Source organism: Mya arenaria, chromosome 10, assembly GCF_026914265.1.
Source record: "Mya arenaria isolate MELC-2E11 chromosome 10, ASM2691426v1".
Taxonomy (NCBI): Eukaryota; Metazoa; Mollusca; class Bivalvia; order Myida; family Myidae; genus Mya; species Mya arenaria.
In genome coordinates, this window is record NC_069131.1 from 20934022 (window position 1) to 20953784 (window position 19763).

The window sequence follows — 19763 nt, forward strand, 5'->3', positions numbered from 1 at the left end:
GCATTTCTGATCAATCCAAGTGACATTTACCTTTTTCCTTGCCACCCTTCTACGATACTGGTCCACCCTCTCCAACTGGTCTGGACGCTGGAAAAGAAAAAAACAATATCTTAATTCACTTAAATTAAATACTGTACTTTTAATTGCAATGATGATGAGGAAGAGGAGAAGAAAGCAAGATAATTTGTGGTCAAAGTCCCCACAGTTGGAGGTTTTACAAAATTTATGCCTGAATAAGACTTTGAATGTTCCAACTTAAACTCTTGAAACCAAATCTTATTTCCTGATAGCAGTTTCCTGGTATCATGTCTGTAAAAATCCAGCCTATCAGGAATAATCCGCTATATCTGAAGTAGACTTATCAAGGAAGCTGGCCCGATATTTGCCTATTGCTCCTAGTGGCGACACTATTAGTAAATGCATGATGATTACATAAAATACAAACCTGTAAAAGGCTGGCCACATATTTCGTCCCATTTTCCTTGGCTTGTTTTTCTAGACGGCCAAGATCTAATGGGGCTTGTGGAGTAAGGAGAGACTCCGACATGATGTGAGATTAAACCTGTAATAGTAACACAAAGTCTATCATAACCTGGTGTTAAATTAATTGATATTTATTTAATCATCAGCATCTGAAGTGATTGCATCACCCCTCCAGTATAGTAGTATACTTGCAATTGGCTAAAATTGTAATCCCGTAATAGGAACACATAGATCATATCCTGGACTTAAAGGCCTAGTTTAAGGAATGTTTGGCATGACAATCCCCTGCTATGCATCTCCTGGTAATTGCGCTGATATCACAGTAGGGGCCTATTTTCTGTTTATTTGATTAATAGCTCAGTGCCATTTCTATAATAGAACCTCCAAAACCGTACTTCATGATATTCAGATCGGAGATCTGATAAGACAAATAAGCAATAAGATTAAGATCAATACACAGAGGTTGTGTACAATACATGTTTTTTGTTTGTTTGTTGTTTTTTTGTTTGTTTGTTGTTGTTTTTTTTGTTTTTTTGTTGTTGTTGGTTGTTGTTTTTTTGTGTTTTTTTTTTTTTTTTTTTTTTGGGGGGGGGGGGGGGGGGTCACTTATAATTATGATTTAACTAGGCCTTTAATTCAATTGACATTTATTTATATATAAATACTAAAATTATAAATTGATATTATTAAATAGTGAAGAATCATTCAACATTAATAACATATTTTGTTTATTTAAATCATCAATCGCAATCTCTGAATACCAACTCAATTCTAAGAATTAACAAAAATGCCACATTACGACAAAAAAAAATGTCTGAGTACGAAGGTCGAAAATGTTTGAGTACGAAACAAACGTTAATCCCGGAAGCGTTTGTTACGCTGCAGATAAATGAAGACACAATTCTATAAAATGCATGACAAATCAAGGCAATGGGGCCAAAACTTCAAATGCTTCCTTCAGTAAGTTCCAATGTCAGGCAAAAGCCAACTCTACTTTTAGCAGGCATTACCTGACGTTAATTAATTAGGTCACGTCAATGTTTACATTATCATCGCCGCCATTCGGTCACGCCTCTTCTCGCGCAACGCGAGACTTTCGACAGTGACGTCAGAAAGTAACGTTCCGTGACGCCATTGGATACTGGGGGGAACGTCTGATGCACGCGACCAATTAACCAAAGAAGGTAATTAATCATCACTTTAATTGCCGTTATACATAAAAACGTGAACTCCTTTTGATTTACCTGTCACATGTGACGTTTCTACTTTCGGTTTTAGGATCTCTTATCGCCGTGTTTACACAGCGTTTCAGGACTAAAGTTGACCGATTTTCTTTCATAAAAATGGCGACGTTTATGAGGTTGAACACAATACATATAATCGTACAATACCTCTTAAAACTATTCTCTTTATTTCACTGGAAAACCAATTTTTTGGTTGTAATAAACTTCCGTTTTGGTGCGTTTGTTGATTCGTACTCAGTAACGTTCGTTTACTTTGAAATTCGCTGTGGAATAATTTGATGTATTTTGATTTTATGGTTACTTGCATAGATTCCAATTAGGCGAAATTATACCTGATATTGCGATCATGCTTTTAACTTAATTAGTTTTATTGTGTTGGTCAAGTTGAGTAGGGGGTTCAATTTATCATGCTAGTCCACCTAAACGGCCATCAACAAGTCTTTTGAAGCTTTTAAGACTATGGCAGTCTGGGGACAGGGATATAAAAGAAATGTCAAAATAATATAAAGTATCCCTTATCGCTCATTGTTGTTACTATGTCCCATGCTTGCGAACCCTGTCCTTGTAATCCATACAAGATTGCCACTCCTGAGTCTTTTTAAGCTTATCGCTTGTAGAAGACCCATGGTGTTCATACTCCTTATCGCTCACTCAATGTTTAATGCAGTGCAGGAAATCTAGGCATCACTATTGATCCAAATGTTAACTATTTGATATAAGGACAGGTGCTAGTCAGCGCATTCATTGACATGTTAAAAAAGGTCAATTAAAACAACAAACAGTATTTTGGGCATGGTTAATATATCCTTATGTACTGTGTCTTTGATGGTGTAACTTCATTTGCCAGAAATAAATTGAGGGTAACATAAGGAAGCCGATTAAGATCATATACTCTTGCAAAACATCAACATGACATGTACAGAGCATATATCAAAGTCTTGTGTATTAATTACATAACCTGTTTATGCACCAGTCAATTGTAACCACGGCCCCCCCGGGGAATAGCGGGGACTTTGACTTTCAGTCCAGCCAAGCCTGGGCAAAATCTTTGCCCTGCGGGGACTAACTGCTGGTAAAAACTCCTGCCAAATGCCCCCGCACCCCATGGACCCTAGATAAGGCCAATTTCCCGCTATATTTGGCATGATGACAAAACCACTGCATTCACCCGGCACTACGGGGCCACCTGGAAGGTAAAAACACGGCCCATTTCCCCGGCTTTCCCCGGTATACCCCTGGACCTGGGGGGCCGTGGTTACAATTGACTGGTGCATTACATCACATGGAAGGTTTAGATCCTGTTCAAAACAATTATGCAACACAGTGCATTGCTTTTTAAAACTGTTGGAGTATGCAAAGTTTTCATAACATAGAAACATACATAAGGAAAATGAAATCTTTCAAATTCCGAACAACACTGACACATCTGCTAGACTCTACAGAACCAGTTAGCATGCATAGGTTCTAAATAATAAAACATGAAACATAAAACAAATTAGTAAATTGGGTTATACTTAAATTAATATTATATTTTGTCATTGTTATGTTTTTTTATATTATTTATGTTTGTTATTCATGTGGGAAAATAGCTCATTGAACTAATGTATCCTTTTATCATATATACCCTGCTTAAAATAAAGATCATTGTAGATCTATGTTGTATCTTTTATTACTGTCAAAGTGAAATAAAATTAGTTTGGCATGACAAATTTATTACTTCATCTCAATATTGTAAAATTTTACGTTTTTCAGGCTTAGCTCAAATGATATATGCCGTCACAAATGCAACAAAGTCTCATCAAATCAGAGCATGTTGACCTATCAGGACAAATGCAAATGGAACTGATGCAGTCTGGCAATATACTCCCAGAGCAGATCCAGTCGCCACATATGCAGACACGCGGCAAGCGTGTTAATGTCTTTAGAATACTGGTAAACCTTGAGAGAAACATTGTTCAATATTATTTTAATGTTTTTACGTTATCAAAAATAGAGAGCAATCAAACTACATTGATATTTTTTGTTCAAAATTGAAATTGAACTGTAGTTTTAGATCATTTTATTAAGGTAGTATCAATATTCATAAGTTAATTTATCTTATATTGTGATAAAAAGTAATAATTTCCTGAAAAAGGGTCTTATCATCTAGTAATACAGGGGTACTCGGCCCTTTTAAAGGTCGAATATTAGACCAAAAAACACAGCTAGTCCATTTTTTATCATCTTAAAAGGGGGATTATGTAATATTTGGCTGACATTTTAACAGTGTAAACTGAAAAACTAAAACTATCTTGTCATTTTTTCTAAATTTTACCAAATTGTAGTTTTTAGCTAGACTATTCGAAGAATAAGGAAAGCTATTCTACTCACCCAAGCGTCGGCCTCGGCGTCATTCCTTGGTTAAGGTTTTGCGTGCAAGCACACATAGGTAAATATCTCAGCAACTACTTGAGGTTTTGCATTGAGACTTTATAAAATGGTACTCAACCATCAAACCTACTTAATTAACCAAGTTAGATAACTCTAGTTTGCATTTAATGCCAATAATAGGCCTTTATTATTTGACTTAGAAATTCTGGTTAAGGTTTTGCGTGCAAGTACACATAGGTTAATATCTCAGCAACTACTTGAGGTATTGCATTGACACCTGATACAATGGTACTCAACCATCCAACCTACTTAATTTACCATGTTAGATAACTCTAGTTTGCATTTAATGCAAATAATTGCCCTTTATTATTCGACTTAGAAATTTTGGTTAAGGTATTGCGTGCAAGCACACATAGGTTAATATCTCAGCAACTACTTGAGGTATTGCATTGAGTCTTGATACAATGGTACTTAACCAATTAAGTAAGATAACTATAGTTTTCATTTAATGCCAATAATTGCTCTTTATTATTAGACTTAGAAATTCTGGTTAAGGTTTTGCGTGTAAGCACACAAAGGTTAATATCTCAGCAACTACTTGAGGTATTGCATTGAGACTTTATACAATGGTACTCAACCATCCAACCTACTTCATTAATTGCCCTTTATTATTAGACTTAGAAATTCTGGTTAAGGTTTTGCATGTAACCACTTTTAAGTCAATACCTCAGCTGATACATCATGTATTGCTTTGAAACTTTACACACAGGCTCTCAACCATTTAACCTTCTTATTAAATCTAGTAAGATAACTCTATCTTTCTTATTATATAATTTTTGCCCCTTTATTATGCGACTTAGCAATTCTGGTTAAGGTCTTGCATGCTAGCACACATAAGATAATATCTCAGCAAATACTTGATGTATTGCATTGAGACTTTATACAATGGTATTCAACCACCCAACCTAATTGAATAACCAAGTTAGTTAACTGTATTTTGCAAATAATGGCCCTTTATTATTACACTTCTGGTTAAAATTTTCCATGTAACCACATTTATGTTAATATCTCAGCACATCATGTATTGCATTGAAATCTAATCTAACAGTGATCCATGCATGTTTCGCCAAAACTTTTCAATCCTTACACTGAAAAGCGGCGATATAGTCAAGCACGCTGTGTCTGTGACAGCTCTTGTTTTAAATGAATTTAACTTGGCATGGAAATTCCTAGATTAAGAAAATCACTATATTTTTTCCGAATTTTAAGTAGTGTCCCCTTTCCAAAAATAGATGAAAAAATCTGTTAAATATATGCTAAATGTATGTAATAGTTTGGTTTTAAAGTTCTATCATCATGCTGCTTCGTAATGATTGTCAATAAAAGTGCTTTCTCACTTTACTAGAAAGCAGCAGACATGGACCTACCCCCTTTGGACCAGACGAGCGAGTCCATTCCAATCACATGTGGCGCCCTTCAGGCTGTGCTAATCAGAGAACGATTTATCTGTCCGGGAATCAACCGAGAATGCATCGAGTTTGCTGGGCAGTACATTACACCAAAAACATTTTATGTAATGGCTGACAAGGGAAGCCTTAAGGATTGGAAAAATGCCATTAGAATCAATGGCAAAAAAATCAGGTAGTGTGTCTTAGGATTATTAGAAACCATTATTGTGTTAAAACAGATACTTGGCACTATTGTCTGAACTCATGTGTACTTACTGTTCTACCCTGAGTAAAACACCATGACTCTAAACTGAAGAAACCTGATAATTGCACACATTTCATGATTTGGGTTAGTGATTTGAGTTAGCCCTATTGAATGAAAAGGCCCTTACAGAGCATTCTTAATACAAACACTTTCTCCAGTCTATACTTCACAAGGATAATTAGTATTCACTCATGTATTGTATAATTTTAAATGTTTGATAATGCGCAAAGACACTGATTCTTTATGGATATTTATAAGGGATGCAAATGAATGGCAAAATTGATATTCGAATATTCGGTAATTCTTTCGAACGAATATTCGATTACCAAAATACATCTTTTAAAAGTTGTAATAAACTATTATAATATTCGCTATAGTTATGGTCGGAGCATTTCATCTTTACTTTGTCATAACCACTACGCACGGCGGACCCTGAATTTCACCAAATAAGCCTCTGAAATTCCTAATTTCAGAAAGACAAAAAGTAATACTTTATGAACAAAGAAAAAAACAAAAACATTTAATTTATATTCCTCTGTCTTCATATTTGTAAATAATGTGAAATTAGATGGATTCCTGGTCAAATGGGGTTATGCGCGAATGGAGGGTCTTTCCGTAGTACGAGAAGCCTCGTTCTGGGATTGACCTCTACTAAAAAACTATAGAAAAACCAAACCAACTTTGGGACTAGTTTATTTCTTAATTGGTAGAGGCAATTTACCGAAAATAATTGGAATTTTTGTGTCAATTGTCATACAGCCAGTTTTTGTAAAATTATGGGGATTTTTTTAGTACCAGCCAATATGTCCCTATATGATGAATGACACTTGTTAAGTGTATTGCCGTCACATTCACACCTCTGGCACTATGGGCCAATTGTTGTAAAAACAAGACAAACGAATCTTAAACGCAATAACAGAGTTGTATGCAAAATATCAATTATAATTTTTATTCAACAACAAAACTTCGAATATTCGATTATCAAACATTTGATTGAATATTCGAATATTCGTTTGCATCCCTAATATTTATGGGTTTTCAAAATAATAACATGACATTCAATAAATCAGATTTTCTTATCCTTCTTGTTGTAGATGCTACATCGATTCCGGTGAACTTGACTTCTACAATCATTCTGACTTGTGTACCGGACGATGTAAATCCCGCATCGGACAATCCAAACTGAGTTTGTACGAAACAATAGCTAACTCTCCAACCCCCATACAGAAACCCAATGGTGTGAGCATGTTGCAAAAACAAATGTTGAAAAAGGAACGGATGCAAGAAGTTGCTAAAGATGGTTATGGAGATGAAAAAGATGTTAAACCAAGCCAAGACCAGCTTCAACTGTTTCAGTTGCTACATCTTCGGCCTGGAATGAATGGAGGTGTTCCAAATGCGGTCACCGCGGTTACACAGTCAGGGAAGCCAATAGGAACACCCACTAACGGAACGTTAGCTCCTATTGGTGAACCCATGGTGGCCTATAACACGAAGTCCATTCCATTACTCTCTCAGCCATCACACCATACTCAGATTTCGCATCAGCAATCAGTGCCTTTAACTCTAGAAAACTTCAATTCAAGTGTGGAAAATCAAGGTATGGGTTGGTTAGTTGGATAGTTCTTTTTTTATCTCACCTTAGCAATTTTGCTTTTCAGAAGCTTTTGCATTTGATCTGTGTCGATCATCATGCATCATTGTGCTTTTAACAATGTTTCCTCTTAACCATTGAATGAATTTCAACTAAACTTCACAGGAATGGTCTTTGGATGGTTTCCATTGAAAATTGGTCAAGGCACCTTGGGTCAAAACTTGATCACTTGTTAACAAAGACTTGTATTGAAAAAACAACTTAAAAAGTCATCTTGTCCAAAATCATTAAGTAAAGCTAAGACATTAGGAATGTAGCATTGACAAGTGCTTCTCTACCATTTTCACTGATATTGTGCCATGTCATGGTGGACACTTGTGTAACTTGTAGAAAACTGTAAAGCAGTTATTGTCGTTAAATATTAGGTATAGAGGAAAGATAATTTTGTGAGCGATTTAGGGCCATCATGTACCTCTTGTTTGCCTCCTACCCAAGAGGTCTAGCGCTTGATTTTAGCAGATGATGATTTATATATATAGCCACATTATACTAAGTCTTGTCAATAATATTGGTTTCTTCTATGAGAAAGAACTTGACAATAAGTTTTGTACATGTTATCTGTTTGTTTCTGTTAGCAGTTTGACACTTTTAATACTCTGTGCTGTGATATTAAAGCTGCACTCTCACAGATTTTCCTGTTTCTACAATTTTTTTATTTTTGTCTTGGATTGAGCCAAATTTTGGGTAAATGTCTGAGAACCAGTGATATAAGTCTGCTGACGAAAGATCAGATAGCAGTTTCTCATATTTATGTTCGAAAATTGATGTTTTATTCCAAAAAATTCATTTTTCTTTAAGCGAACGTAACGCTTTTAACCAATGTTTGATATAAAATATGAAAAACTGTGATCTGTTCTTTTGAAAAAAAGTTGTCAGAACAGTCAATCTGTGAGAGTGCAGCTTTCAAGAAGCATTGGTTTCCCATCTCATTTTCAGAAGATGTCCACACAACCCCAGGTTTTTTGCTAGGAAATTTCATCTTCAGGTCCTTGGGTCCTTGGTCAAGCAGTCATCGAAGTTAGTCTTTTGGATAGACAAGCCTGAATTCATATACTACTGCTTGGTATTACATTTTTGAACAAGCCCTGCTGTATAAAACCCAGAAATTGAGCAAGCCCAGAAAGCATTTTACCAGTGCAGGGCTTGTGCTAATTTTGACTCCTGGTCCAGGGCGTGCACTGTGATTCTTACTACTGCTGATGCATATAAGTTGGAAATGAGGGTTCATGGCAAGAAAATTGGTTTAAGTTACTAATGTTACACCAAAATTATCATTTTCAGATGACGACGTGACGTTCTGGAGAACTATAATACAGCTAGGTCTGTCCGATGAGTTCTTTAGGGAGATTAAATCCCATCTCGACACACTGAAAGGAAACATGGTGAAAAACTGGGCCAACTCAAAAGGTTGGTTGTGTTCTTATAAAAATTTGAGAATTTTGTTACAAAGATGTCGCAGCAATTTAATGAATTAATAATGTTATGATGATAATTTAGATTAGGTATTTCACATTAGCTATGTTATTAATTTAAGTACCGTCATAAATATTTGATTCACATGCACATTTTTGTTTTGGGCGTAAAATAATTAATGTTGTAGTTCTGTTTACCGGATCAACCCTTTTTTAAGTCCTGACCCTTTTTTTTGTGGGGTACCAATTATTTGAAAAAAATACAACCTGTAAATGGAAGTGACTATTAAAATAGAAGTTTTTAAGGAAACAAACATGGAATATTGTTTGACTAAAAGCAATTGGAAATAAAAACCATGTGGGACAATTTTTGGTTTAAGGTGATACACAATATTTAAAATAAAACATTAATATCAGAAAGTGCATGTATGTAAATAACAATATGAACTGCATCACAAGATTTCAGGCCTTCAGACATACATGTGCATTTATTGTTTAAATATATATATTATATATATATATATATATATATATTTGGGTGTTTTAGTGAAATGATATTTCAGGAAGCAATTTTAAAAATTTCATGATCACTTCTCTCAAATTGCTTATGTGTTTACAAGTAAGACCATGCTTTGGCCAATTTCTATACTGAATTTAAAGTCGCGTACTTAACATATTAACAAAAGTACATTATTGAAGTAATACGCATAATTACCTTCCTACCTTGATGTTTTGTTGCGACAGACTGGTCATGAATAATGGGGGAAAAACACATATATCCAGTAGCCTATATTTGAGCTTAATACAAGTGTTAACATCCTTACATCTGCTTAAATACAATCCTGGGGTCTCACATATTACACAAACATGGATCCAGGGCCAGTATTCAATATTGTTCTTATCCTTATCCTTAGACATACCTCAGTGATTCCATTCAGTTAAATATACAGGCCAATCAAAGCACTTAGTTTCTAATCTTAAATTTAAGTTCAATTTTAAGAAGTTGATTGAATACGGCCCCAGGAGCATAAGTCTGGCCCAATCATTATTTTGTACACATATTACTACAAAACAAGGCATCCCCAGAATGCACACATTTAGGAATGACCAGTCCCTAAGAAAAACAACGAGTGTAGGGCTCTTGATGCACTGTAAAGTGAATTATTGCCTTACATAACTGTTTGAGAAACAATTTGTCTCATTTCACAATGTAAGAATGGTGTGTCCAATATTGTGAATGAGCTTAGGAAATGATTCTCTTGTGGCCTTTGGGTCTTAATGATAGAGAAAAAAACATCATACATTATGATGACACTAGGACAGTTACATGTATATCTTTCACTTAATGCTATGTAACCTTGTTGATCATTTTCAGATGCGAAAAAGGCTTCCCGTATCGTGAATGAGCTCGGGATGAGGCAGAAATTTGACCTGAAGTTGTTGGCACACAAGCACGAGTTTGAGCGACAGCAGAAAAAACTGGAACGCGAGATGGAAGGTACCATCTTGACTTTTTATGGCATTGAGGTTGCTACTTGATGCCCTCAAAAAACTAAATCTATTGCACCTCATCCAAATAAATGATGCTGAGAATTCACCCATAAATATATATCTGCATTACATATGTTAAATTAAATTGTACATGTAAACAATAGACAAAATCCAGCAACTATTTTAGCCACAATAAATGGACTTACTGAACAAAAAAGGTTAATGTAAGCTCATCAAGTGGCAATATTCAGCAACTACTTTACCCACAATGACCTGACTTATTGAACATAAAGTGTAAATGTAAGCTAATCAAATGACAAAATGTAGCTAGCATACAAGTGTTGTCCTTGTTACAAGTATGAACTTTATCAACATTCAGGGTTCTCAATAAGTTTCGGTTGAACCGTCTCAAATGGTAAAGTAACGGACCAGCTTCTACTTATTCTACTGAAATTTGATTTAGTTTTCCAAATTTGAACCGGCCCTATTGCCATTTGAACCGTCCATTTTGGCCGCCAGCAGGTTCTTATTGAGAACACTGCACATGAAGAAAATCTCTTTCTAATCATGATTTTAAACATTACCGGTACCATTTGTTTGCAGAAACTATAATAAAATATTTTTTTATTTCAATTCATAATTGCATTATGTTTTCAGTTCTGAGAAAGAAGGTTACAGAATGCGAACAGAAATCCGAGCTATTGAAGCGAAAAAGTGATTGTTACGAAACTTTGATGACCAAAAAACTGAAACTGGACGAAATTCCTTCTGATAATGAAAGTGAAAATTCCCAGAGTAACATCACATTCGAGTCTCCTCATCCGACAATCAAATACGAGACTCCCTCACCAGTATCCACGGAAATGGCTAATAACGAATCACGCACAAATAGTCCGTTTCCGTCACAAGAAAGTAGTTCCACTTCATTTGCGATGTCGTCGCAGGATAGTTCCATAGAATCCACATTAAACACATCATCACAAGACGATGTTCCAGTCAAGTAGCATTCCATTCATGTTCGGTTAATAAACTCCATGATTTTCCATTTGAATGTCTTTTTTGTTTGAGATTTTTGATCTCTAGAAATTATTGATTATTTTAGTTGCATTTTACAGCAGGTTATTGACTCAAATTGTTGTATTTGAAATCCAAACAGCTTTTAGAAATGGTTAATTTATTGTTACGAGATTTTGATATCTGAATTCTTTTAAGAAAAAATATGTTTCCTTTTATTTCAATTTACTGTAAATTACTGACTCAAATTATTATATTTGAAATCCATATTGTTTGAAAAAATAGTTTTTACCTTGTCATATCTTTAAATTTTATAGATTTTTAGTTTAATTTTGGATTAAAAAGAAAATCTTTAAATTTTGGTATGTAAAACAATAGTTTTGTGTAGAACCAGTGTTGTAGTACTAAAATACTAATATATTGTTACATACACCAATAAATGTACTAGAATCATACTTACAAGATAATCAAACCATTTAGATGAGAATTCTATATTGTGTTGTACAGGTTTATCACTTATGCACAATTTACCTGTCATGAGGGCAGATTTGGTTACAATATTTTGTTAATAATGGGCTGATTGTTCAGAACTTTGTTAAAGTTAACAACGTGATTAACAAAATCGTTGTTAACTGTTATATGTGAACTATGTGATGATGTGCTCATGGGTTTAGATGAAAATAGTACAGCTGAAACAGTTGTCTATATTGTTGTCAGAAATAACGAGATCACATGTGTATCCATTAAACTCCAGAGCAATAAAAAAGAAAGAAAAAAGTTCACAACAACGAGATAAACAACATTGTTCACTTTTAACAAAGGTCTGAACATTCTGCCCAATGTTTTATTTGTAACTTCTGCCCCCAATTTCTCATAACTTCTTAAGTCCCTTATAACAGGATTAAGCTAAGCTCACTATTTTTGTTTTTAATAATTTGCATGATATTTACTACTTTAAGAGTGTTTATGTTTTTGCCTTATTGAAATAAGCTACTTAAGCCTGTTTAAGCTAAAGAAGTTTCGAGAAATTGGGGCCAGAACATTTCATGATTATTAATCAGTTGAGTTTGGATCTCCTTTAAATCATTTGTTCTCATTTTTCTTTTTTCATTTGGTGGTAGGTGATGCTGACTCCATCAGGGTTTTGAGTTTGGATCTCCTTTAAATCATTTGTTCTCATTTTTCTTTTTTCATTTGGTGGTAGGTGACGCTGACTCCATCAGGGTTTTGCGTGATATATAATGACTTAAAGAACATCAGAAATCCAAAGACACTTATACTCAACTTTACATGATATTTAAGTTGCTTTAGAATTCCAAAAGAACTCGTTGTGTAATAGATGTTCATAATTATGATATGACCCTTTATTTACAGGGCTTTCATTTTATTTGAAAGTAGGCATAGCTTTGGGGGACATCCCATATCAGATTGAGGAATCACATTACTTAAAGCAGTTCTCGCATTGGTCAAAATTCATTGTTGCAGCATTCTACAAAATTCTATCAAGTTGATATATTGGCCAAGGATTGCATCATTAAAATACAAGCAAATCTACAACATTTCACACATGTAGAAGCAGACAATAGCATACTCTTTTATGTGCTAAATTTTTTTTCATATCTTTTCTGTCACAAGAGTTTTTTTGAAAATTAACATCATTTGTTTGTTAACATCGATGGTGACCCATGTGTGAACCACTTTAATTCACATGATTCCTCACCCTGCATATCTGGTTTCAAAGGGGCAGCTAACAGGTGGCCATGTAGGCCAACACTTATTACCAGACCCGGCAACCTGGTCACTTTGAAACCCTTGTGTATATGAATAAAACTGACCTGTTATAATATAATGTTACTTTTTAAACAGATTTAATTATTCATGCATCATTTATTTACATTTTTCATATGTTTTCATATTTTTGCTTCCCATTATACTGTTTTCAACCAAAGCTATTAACTAACAGCGCGTTTTTCATGCTTAGTAATATGTGCAATATCCCTTTGTATTCCTTGAAGAAATCCTTCATTTTGAATTCAGTTTTACCACAACTTACATTTAATATGTTACCAAAGCTTACAATGCTTTATATGACATCATTATTAATTAAGAAGAGTAAATAATACATATTTAATATTTTTCTTGACATTATTTGGTCTTTATTATTGGGTGCGATGGCCGAGTGCTTGGTGAATCAAACCTCTGGGTTCGATCCCCACTCTGAACTCCATCAATGATTAGTATTGGCTATTTCCCAGGAATGGTATAATAACATGTACATAGCAGCTTTTCAAAACTGTACATATTGTCACCTCTAAATAGTGCAAAAACTCAATTACTGCATATAGAAATAGAAACAGATATTGAGTTCTGCCATTAAGGTGGTGATATGTTCGTTGCCCTAAAATGTTCTACAGAGCGTACATGTATGTAACCTGCTCATCATTGCAAGATAACTTAATTCATATTTAAACCATTTTGCATCAAATCGTCTGAATTCCATGTAAATATTTGTTCGTTTTAACCAAAATGATGTTAACATGCTTACATGAATTGTACACTTGATTTTCTGATGCTGGACCATGTACCGTATGTGCTGGATCATGGATTTGTGTATCATCCATTCGATAAAAACATTTATCAACATGTACAGTATAGCTTTAATTGTTACAACTCTTTGACTGTTTGTTACATAATAATTATTTAGAAATCCACTTATGTACCAGTTATTTAGAATTCCACAATTATACAAGATATTTAGAAATCCACCATTATATAATTTACTTGTAGTTTTTCAAAGAAGGAGCATAAAATTTCACCCAAATTGCAAATATTGTGTATATGCTTTTCAGCAGTTTTCTTCTTTTTATCCCAGAGCAAAATCAAATATGTAATGTCATGTGATTATATATTTATACATGTCTGTATGGTATACATTATAAATGACACATACTTTAATTCTTGACTTAAAAATAATTCTAATCATACTAACAAGTGTAAGCTCCTTGATTTTGTTTTTCAAATGAGAGATTATTCTCTTTGTGAAGGATTTCTGTTAGTTGCTAAAAATGCTGTTTTTCTTTTAACTTGCAGCAATTTTGAGAACTGGATTTGAGATTTTATTGTTGTAAATGTGGCACGCTGTTACTCCGAAATTCAACGACAATCAAATTGTTTTTCTTGTAAAATATAGAAGACGCATGTAATCAGTTTTATTTCTGCCAACATATAATGTGTAGTCTGCTTCCCTTGTTAGAGTTATGTAAATAAAATGGGCTTGCAAGAGCACTGAATTGTAATATATTTTTTGAAAATAAGAGCTTTATTGGTATTTTTTGTTAAGATTAATTTATTTTGCAGTTTGATTTGTAACGCTTAAATTATTTATAATATAACTTAAATTCTAGTTCGATACTCTGTGTATCGGGTTAAAACTTACGGAAACTTACTTACATACATGTCATATGAGCCGCATCACACGATTTAGGGCCTTCGGACATAATTATTACAAATGAAATAATCATTTATAAAAAATGCCAAAAATAATTATTTTTTCTATGTTTATCAATTTCTCCCAAACTTCTTTCTTTTAGAGATTTGTCATTGGTGCATCATTTTCTCGACGATTTATGACCATTTGTTTACTCATGTTTCCATAGCAACCATGGAATTTGTCCCGACATATTTTGACTGCATTAATAGTCTGTGTTTAAAGTGACCAAATGCATTAAAAATACAAGAATGATTCATCATTTTTATCTTAATTAATGGTCCTTAAAGATTCTATATTAACTAAATAATTTAAATTATAAGCTAGTTTTGATATTGATGTGTTAAATTTGCATGTCAGTTGAATAATGTGCTTTCCTAACGATGCCATGTGCATGACGTCAAATTTAGTATTCAAAATGCGCAATACATGGTCTCACTTGTAAACACATATCTTACACAATTTAAGTGATATCATCATGAAAATTTCAGAACTTTTTCCTGAAATATCATTTAGTTCAAGTATCTTAAAATATTATAATAGCAAACATATGACCGAAGGTCCAAAATCGCGCGATGCAACTCATATATACTTTGTCTTGCTACAGATTTGTTTCATGTTTTTAAACAACATTCCAGCTATGAAAACTATAAAACTTTCAGTGTACATTACACCTAATATTTATTTTCTAACCACTGCCTTTTTAACCATAGTTTGTATAAAAGTCTGTGCTCTAACAATGAATTTGTTGCTTAAATGTTTAAACAAATATTTTAAATCCCAGCTCAATGAGTGTAAATGATGTGTCATAATAATTTTTTATCATATTCCTTTTCAATTTCAATCTAAAATAGTATATGATAATTTATATACATAAAACATGTAAACTGGAAAAAAATATGTATTATTCAGTTTTTGAATTGGTAACTCACAGTAGCGTAGTGTGCAAGTGCAAATCTACTTCTGCAATAATACAGGATGGACATAAGGTGTTTTTTGTCAAATTCTAATACTTAAATTAAGTATTTTTTATTTAGAAAATAATTTAAAGGTATGAAATGAAAGAAATGCTATGTAAGTCAGTCAATCTGAAGGGATTTTATCGGCACTTGTTGCTTGAGTACAAATAATATGAACTTAACACAAGCAACTCCAGGATATATTGCTTATATCCCTATTTATTAAACAAATAAACATGGACAGATTTTCTTATTCAATATTGTTGGTATCATGTATAATATTTTGCGAAAAACATCATAATCATAACTTTGTGTCACCTCTTATGTACTGTTACATGTAAGAGTAAATTATTCCATTAACTGAGGTACTAATCTTCAGGATTAATCCTAAAATCTGGATCGAGAGCTTTCAACTCTAGATAATTGTACAGTTGAAATGATGATTTTTTTGCTCGGATATAAAATTTGCATTAAAAAATTATTCAAGATTGACAATTATTAGGTCTAAGAACCCGTACATAAATTTGATTTACAAGCTGAGCAAAACAATGGACATTATGTGAAGTTTTGATGCCTGTGTTTTTGCTCATAAAAAAATATGTTGTTGTACACGTGATTATATCATCATGTAAGAACATTTTAAAATCAGAATCAGTGGTGAAAGCTTTATTTCCGCAATTTGAAAATGATCAGGCTGTTTCCCTTTCAAGCCAGATTCTTCCAATTAATTTCTCGTTTGTCATTCCTAGCCTTGTACAATCATGTTGCTCTATTTTTGTGTTTGATGTTACATAGGTGTAGATTAAGCATAATTTTCGTATTAAAATTGATCTAATAAAAAATGTCAGAACTTCTGGACCCTGTTTCAATAAAGATCGTAAGGCTTAAGATTGTAAATTACCAGGCGTTACCTTGTTTAGGGTGTAAACTTGCAAATTACCAGTTGGTACCTTGTTTTGGGCGTAAACTTGTAAATTACCAGGATTACCATGTTTTGGGCGTAAACTTGTAAATTACCAGGCGTTACCTTGTTTTGGGCGTAAACTTGTAAATTACCAGTTGGTACCTTGTTTTGGGCGTAAACTTGTAAATTACCAGTTGGTACCTTGTTTTGGGTGTAAACTTGTAAATTACCAGTTGGTACCTTGTTTTGGGTGTAAACTTACAAATTACCAGGATTACCTTGTTTTGGGCGTAAACTTGCAAATTACCAGGATTACCTTGTTTTGGGCGTAAACTTGTAAATTACCAGGCGTTACCTTGTTTTAGGCATAAACTTGTAAATGACCAGGCGTTACCTTGTTTTGGGCATAAACTTGTAAATTACCAGGCGTTACCTTGTTTTGGGTGTAAACTCGTAAATTACCAAGCGGTACCCTGTTTTGGGCTTAAACTTATAAAGTACCAGTTGGTACGTACCTTGTTTTGGCGTAAACAGTGTTTTAATAAAAATTCCTAAAGGATATTTATCACATACATTCTGCCTGTAGCTTTATGAGTGTGCCTGAGTTCTCTTAAGCAGTCTATGACTAAATCACTTATTGAAACAGCTTCCAGAAGTATAACCGCAGCAGGGGATTTGGGTTTAGTCGACAAGTTTTGACGACTGTGGGATAATGTAACACTGTATTGCAGCAGAATTGATTTTCCACAACTTACAGCCAGCAGATTTTAGTTCAGGCTAGCTAAGGGGTGTTGCCATTTGGTTCAATAATTGTGAATTTGTATTTTTTATCCGGTGTGTACATATTTGATCATGTATATAATGGTTCTCATTTTTTTAAGAAATCCTTTAGATATATTGAAATCTTCACTTTATTGCATTTATTTGTATTCTACCATTGTTCAAGAATAATAAAAAGCTACATTTCAGTACATGCGTTCTTGTGTCTTCTACGATTTAACATTATTCTATTATGTTCCATTGATTGTGTGGAAACTTGAGGTACATTTACATGCTTTGTGCATTTAGGATCGATGGATGTCCGTCTTCCAAAATTGCTTGAAATAGTTTCTCCTAAACTATGGGGATAAAACAGAGTATTGTCAGAAATCAGTCATTTGCCACCAGTCCCATTAAACAGATTCAAAAATCTATAATCGCTTACAGTATCAAGATAAAAACCTAGACTTATACTATTAAAATGAATTGCCTTACTTGGAATGAAACAACTTTTGAACCCATAAAATTTCAAAGAATTCCACTCTCACAAACATTTGTAAATTGTGCTCTTATCCAAAGTTCCTGTTGTCATTTATCAGAAAACATTTTTCTTAATGAATTTACATTTTGTGATATTAAAATTTAAAAGCACTTTTCCACAAGTTTAACATTTGTCAAGAATCAGATTTGATGATGAAATCAATGTTGATATCATTGACCTAGTGAAGTTTCAGGTTGTCGACTCTGATTGTTTTATGGTTTTTGTCCGACTATTCCCTAGTCAACTACATGGCAAATTTAAACTAAATTTCACAGGAATGTTCCTCATTCAAAGTGGTTAAAACAATCGTTTTCCATTCAGAACCCTTCTTGACATGGCAAAGGAAACACTGTTAATCTCATAAGCCAACAGTCTTATAATGATACAATTCCACTTTTTATGCCCCCGAAGGTGGGCATTTTCAAAAATGCACCATCCGTCCACCGGTGTATCCGGCTCAACTTCTCGTGTCTGGACTGTATTTTTCTCTTGTATGGACAGATTTAAGGACTTGCCACGTGTGTTCGGCATATAGAGACGATGTGTCGCGGGTCCTGGCTATTACTTTCTCATGTATGGACATATTTTACAATAACTTGCCACATGTGTTTGACATACCAAAACGATGTGTCACGTGCAAGTTCAGGGCACTACCTCAAAGGTCAAGGTCACACTTAAGTGTTTGAATACTATGGAATGTTGCATATAAGGACAAAAGAGTATAGGTGGTCGTGTCCAGGCTGTAACTCACACAATTTTTTATGGACAGATTTCAAAATATCTTGCCACATGTGTTCCACAAACCAAGACGACATGTCACGCGCAAGACCGGTGTCCCTACCTCTTAGGTCAAGGTCACACTTTGTGTTTGTTTACAATGGAATCTGCATATAAGGACATATTTAGGCATGTCCTGGCTGTAACTTCCTCTTGTATGGACAGATTTTAAAATAACTTGCCACATGTGTTCGACATATCAAAACGTGTCACGTGCAAGACCCGTGTCCCTACCTCTAAGGTCAAGGTCACACGAAGTGTTTGTTTACTTTTGAATGCTGCATATAAGGACATAAGAATGTAGATTATCAAGTATGGGTGGTATTTTTTTAATGTTCAGAGGCAATTTAAAATAACTTGTTGTACATTTCATTGCTATTTTCTTCTCTTTCAATTACTGACATTGTTCAAAGGACAATGTCACATACTGTGGTAGCCCCTGTTTTACCCACTTTTTTATGCCCCCACAAAGTGACGGCATATAGGGTTGCCCTTGTCCGTACGTACGTCTGTCTGTCTGTACGTACGTACGTCCCGTAGATTGTTTCCGATCTAATTCTTGAAAACCGTTTGTCCAATCCTCACCAAACTTTAAACACATGTTTGTGACCATAATATCTTGATCAAGTTCGATAGTCATGGAAATCGCTTTAGTCATTTAGGAGTTACGGCCCTTTTTTGCCAAAAATACTTCAAAAATATATGTTTCCAATCTAATTCTTGAAAACTGTTTGTCCAATCCTCACCAAACTTTAAACACATGTTTGTGACCATAATATCTTGATCAAGTTCGATAGTCATGGAAATCGCTTTAGTCATTTAGGAGTTACGGCCCTTTTTTGCCAAAAATACTTCAAAAATATATGTTTCCAATCTAATTCTTGAAAAGTATGTGTCCAATGTGGATCCAACAAGTTTTTTCCTGCCTGAATGGCGCCATATAACCTATACAGTC

General features: G+C 34.1%; 2 protein-coding genes across 4 annotated transcripts in view; one reads left to right on the top strand and one right to left on the bottom strand.

The window, feature by feature from the left end:
• Positions 1-1845, bottom strand: part of LOC128205386 (exocyst complex component 3-like) — a 27940-nt gene extending 26095 nt beyond the window's left edge. The window contains exons 1-3 of one of the 2 annotated variants that reach the window (XM_052906970.1): positions 1728-1845; positions 446-562; positions 31-87 (exon numbers count right to left, since the gene is read on the bottom strand). In XM_052906970.1, coding sequence (XP_052762930.1) covers positions 31-87; positions 446-547 — 159 coding nt within the window. In that variant the 5' untranslated portion in view covers positions 548-562; positions 1728-1845. Of the gene's footprint in view, positions 1-30; positions 88-445; positions 563-1493; positions 1632-1727 lie in introns of those variants that run through there. The other variant, XM_052906969.1, reaches the window with a different exon arrangement.
• Positions 1545-17699, top strand: LOC128205387 (transcription regulator spe-44-like). 2 transcript variants are annotated; one of them, XM_052906971.1, is made up of 7 exons: positions 1545-1667; positions 3480-3659; positions 5503-5738; positions 6905-7410; positions 8746-8871; positions 10252-10374; positions 11025-17699. In XM_052906971.1, exons 2-7 carry the CDS (start codon positions 3498-3500, stop codon positions 11369-11371), a joined length of 1500 nt encoding a protein of 499 aa, XP_052762931.1. In that variant the 5' UTR covers positions 1545-1667; positions 3480-3497; the 3' UTR covers positions 11372-17699. The 2 variants fall into 2 exon arrangements, with proteins under 2 accessions (XP_052762931.1, XP_052762932.1); XM_052906972.1 differs by lacking the exon at positions 1545-1667 and adding an exon at positions 1769-1843.
• Positions 17700-19763: the final 2064 nt, after the last annotated feature.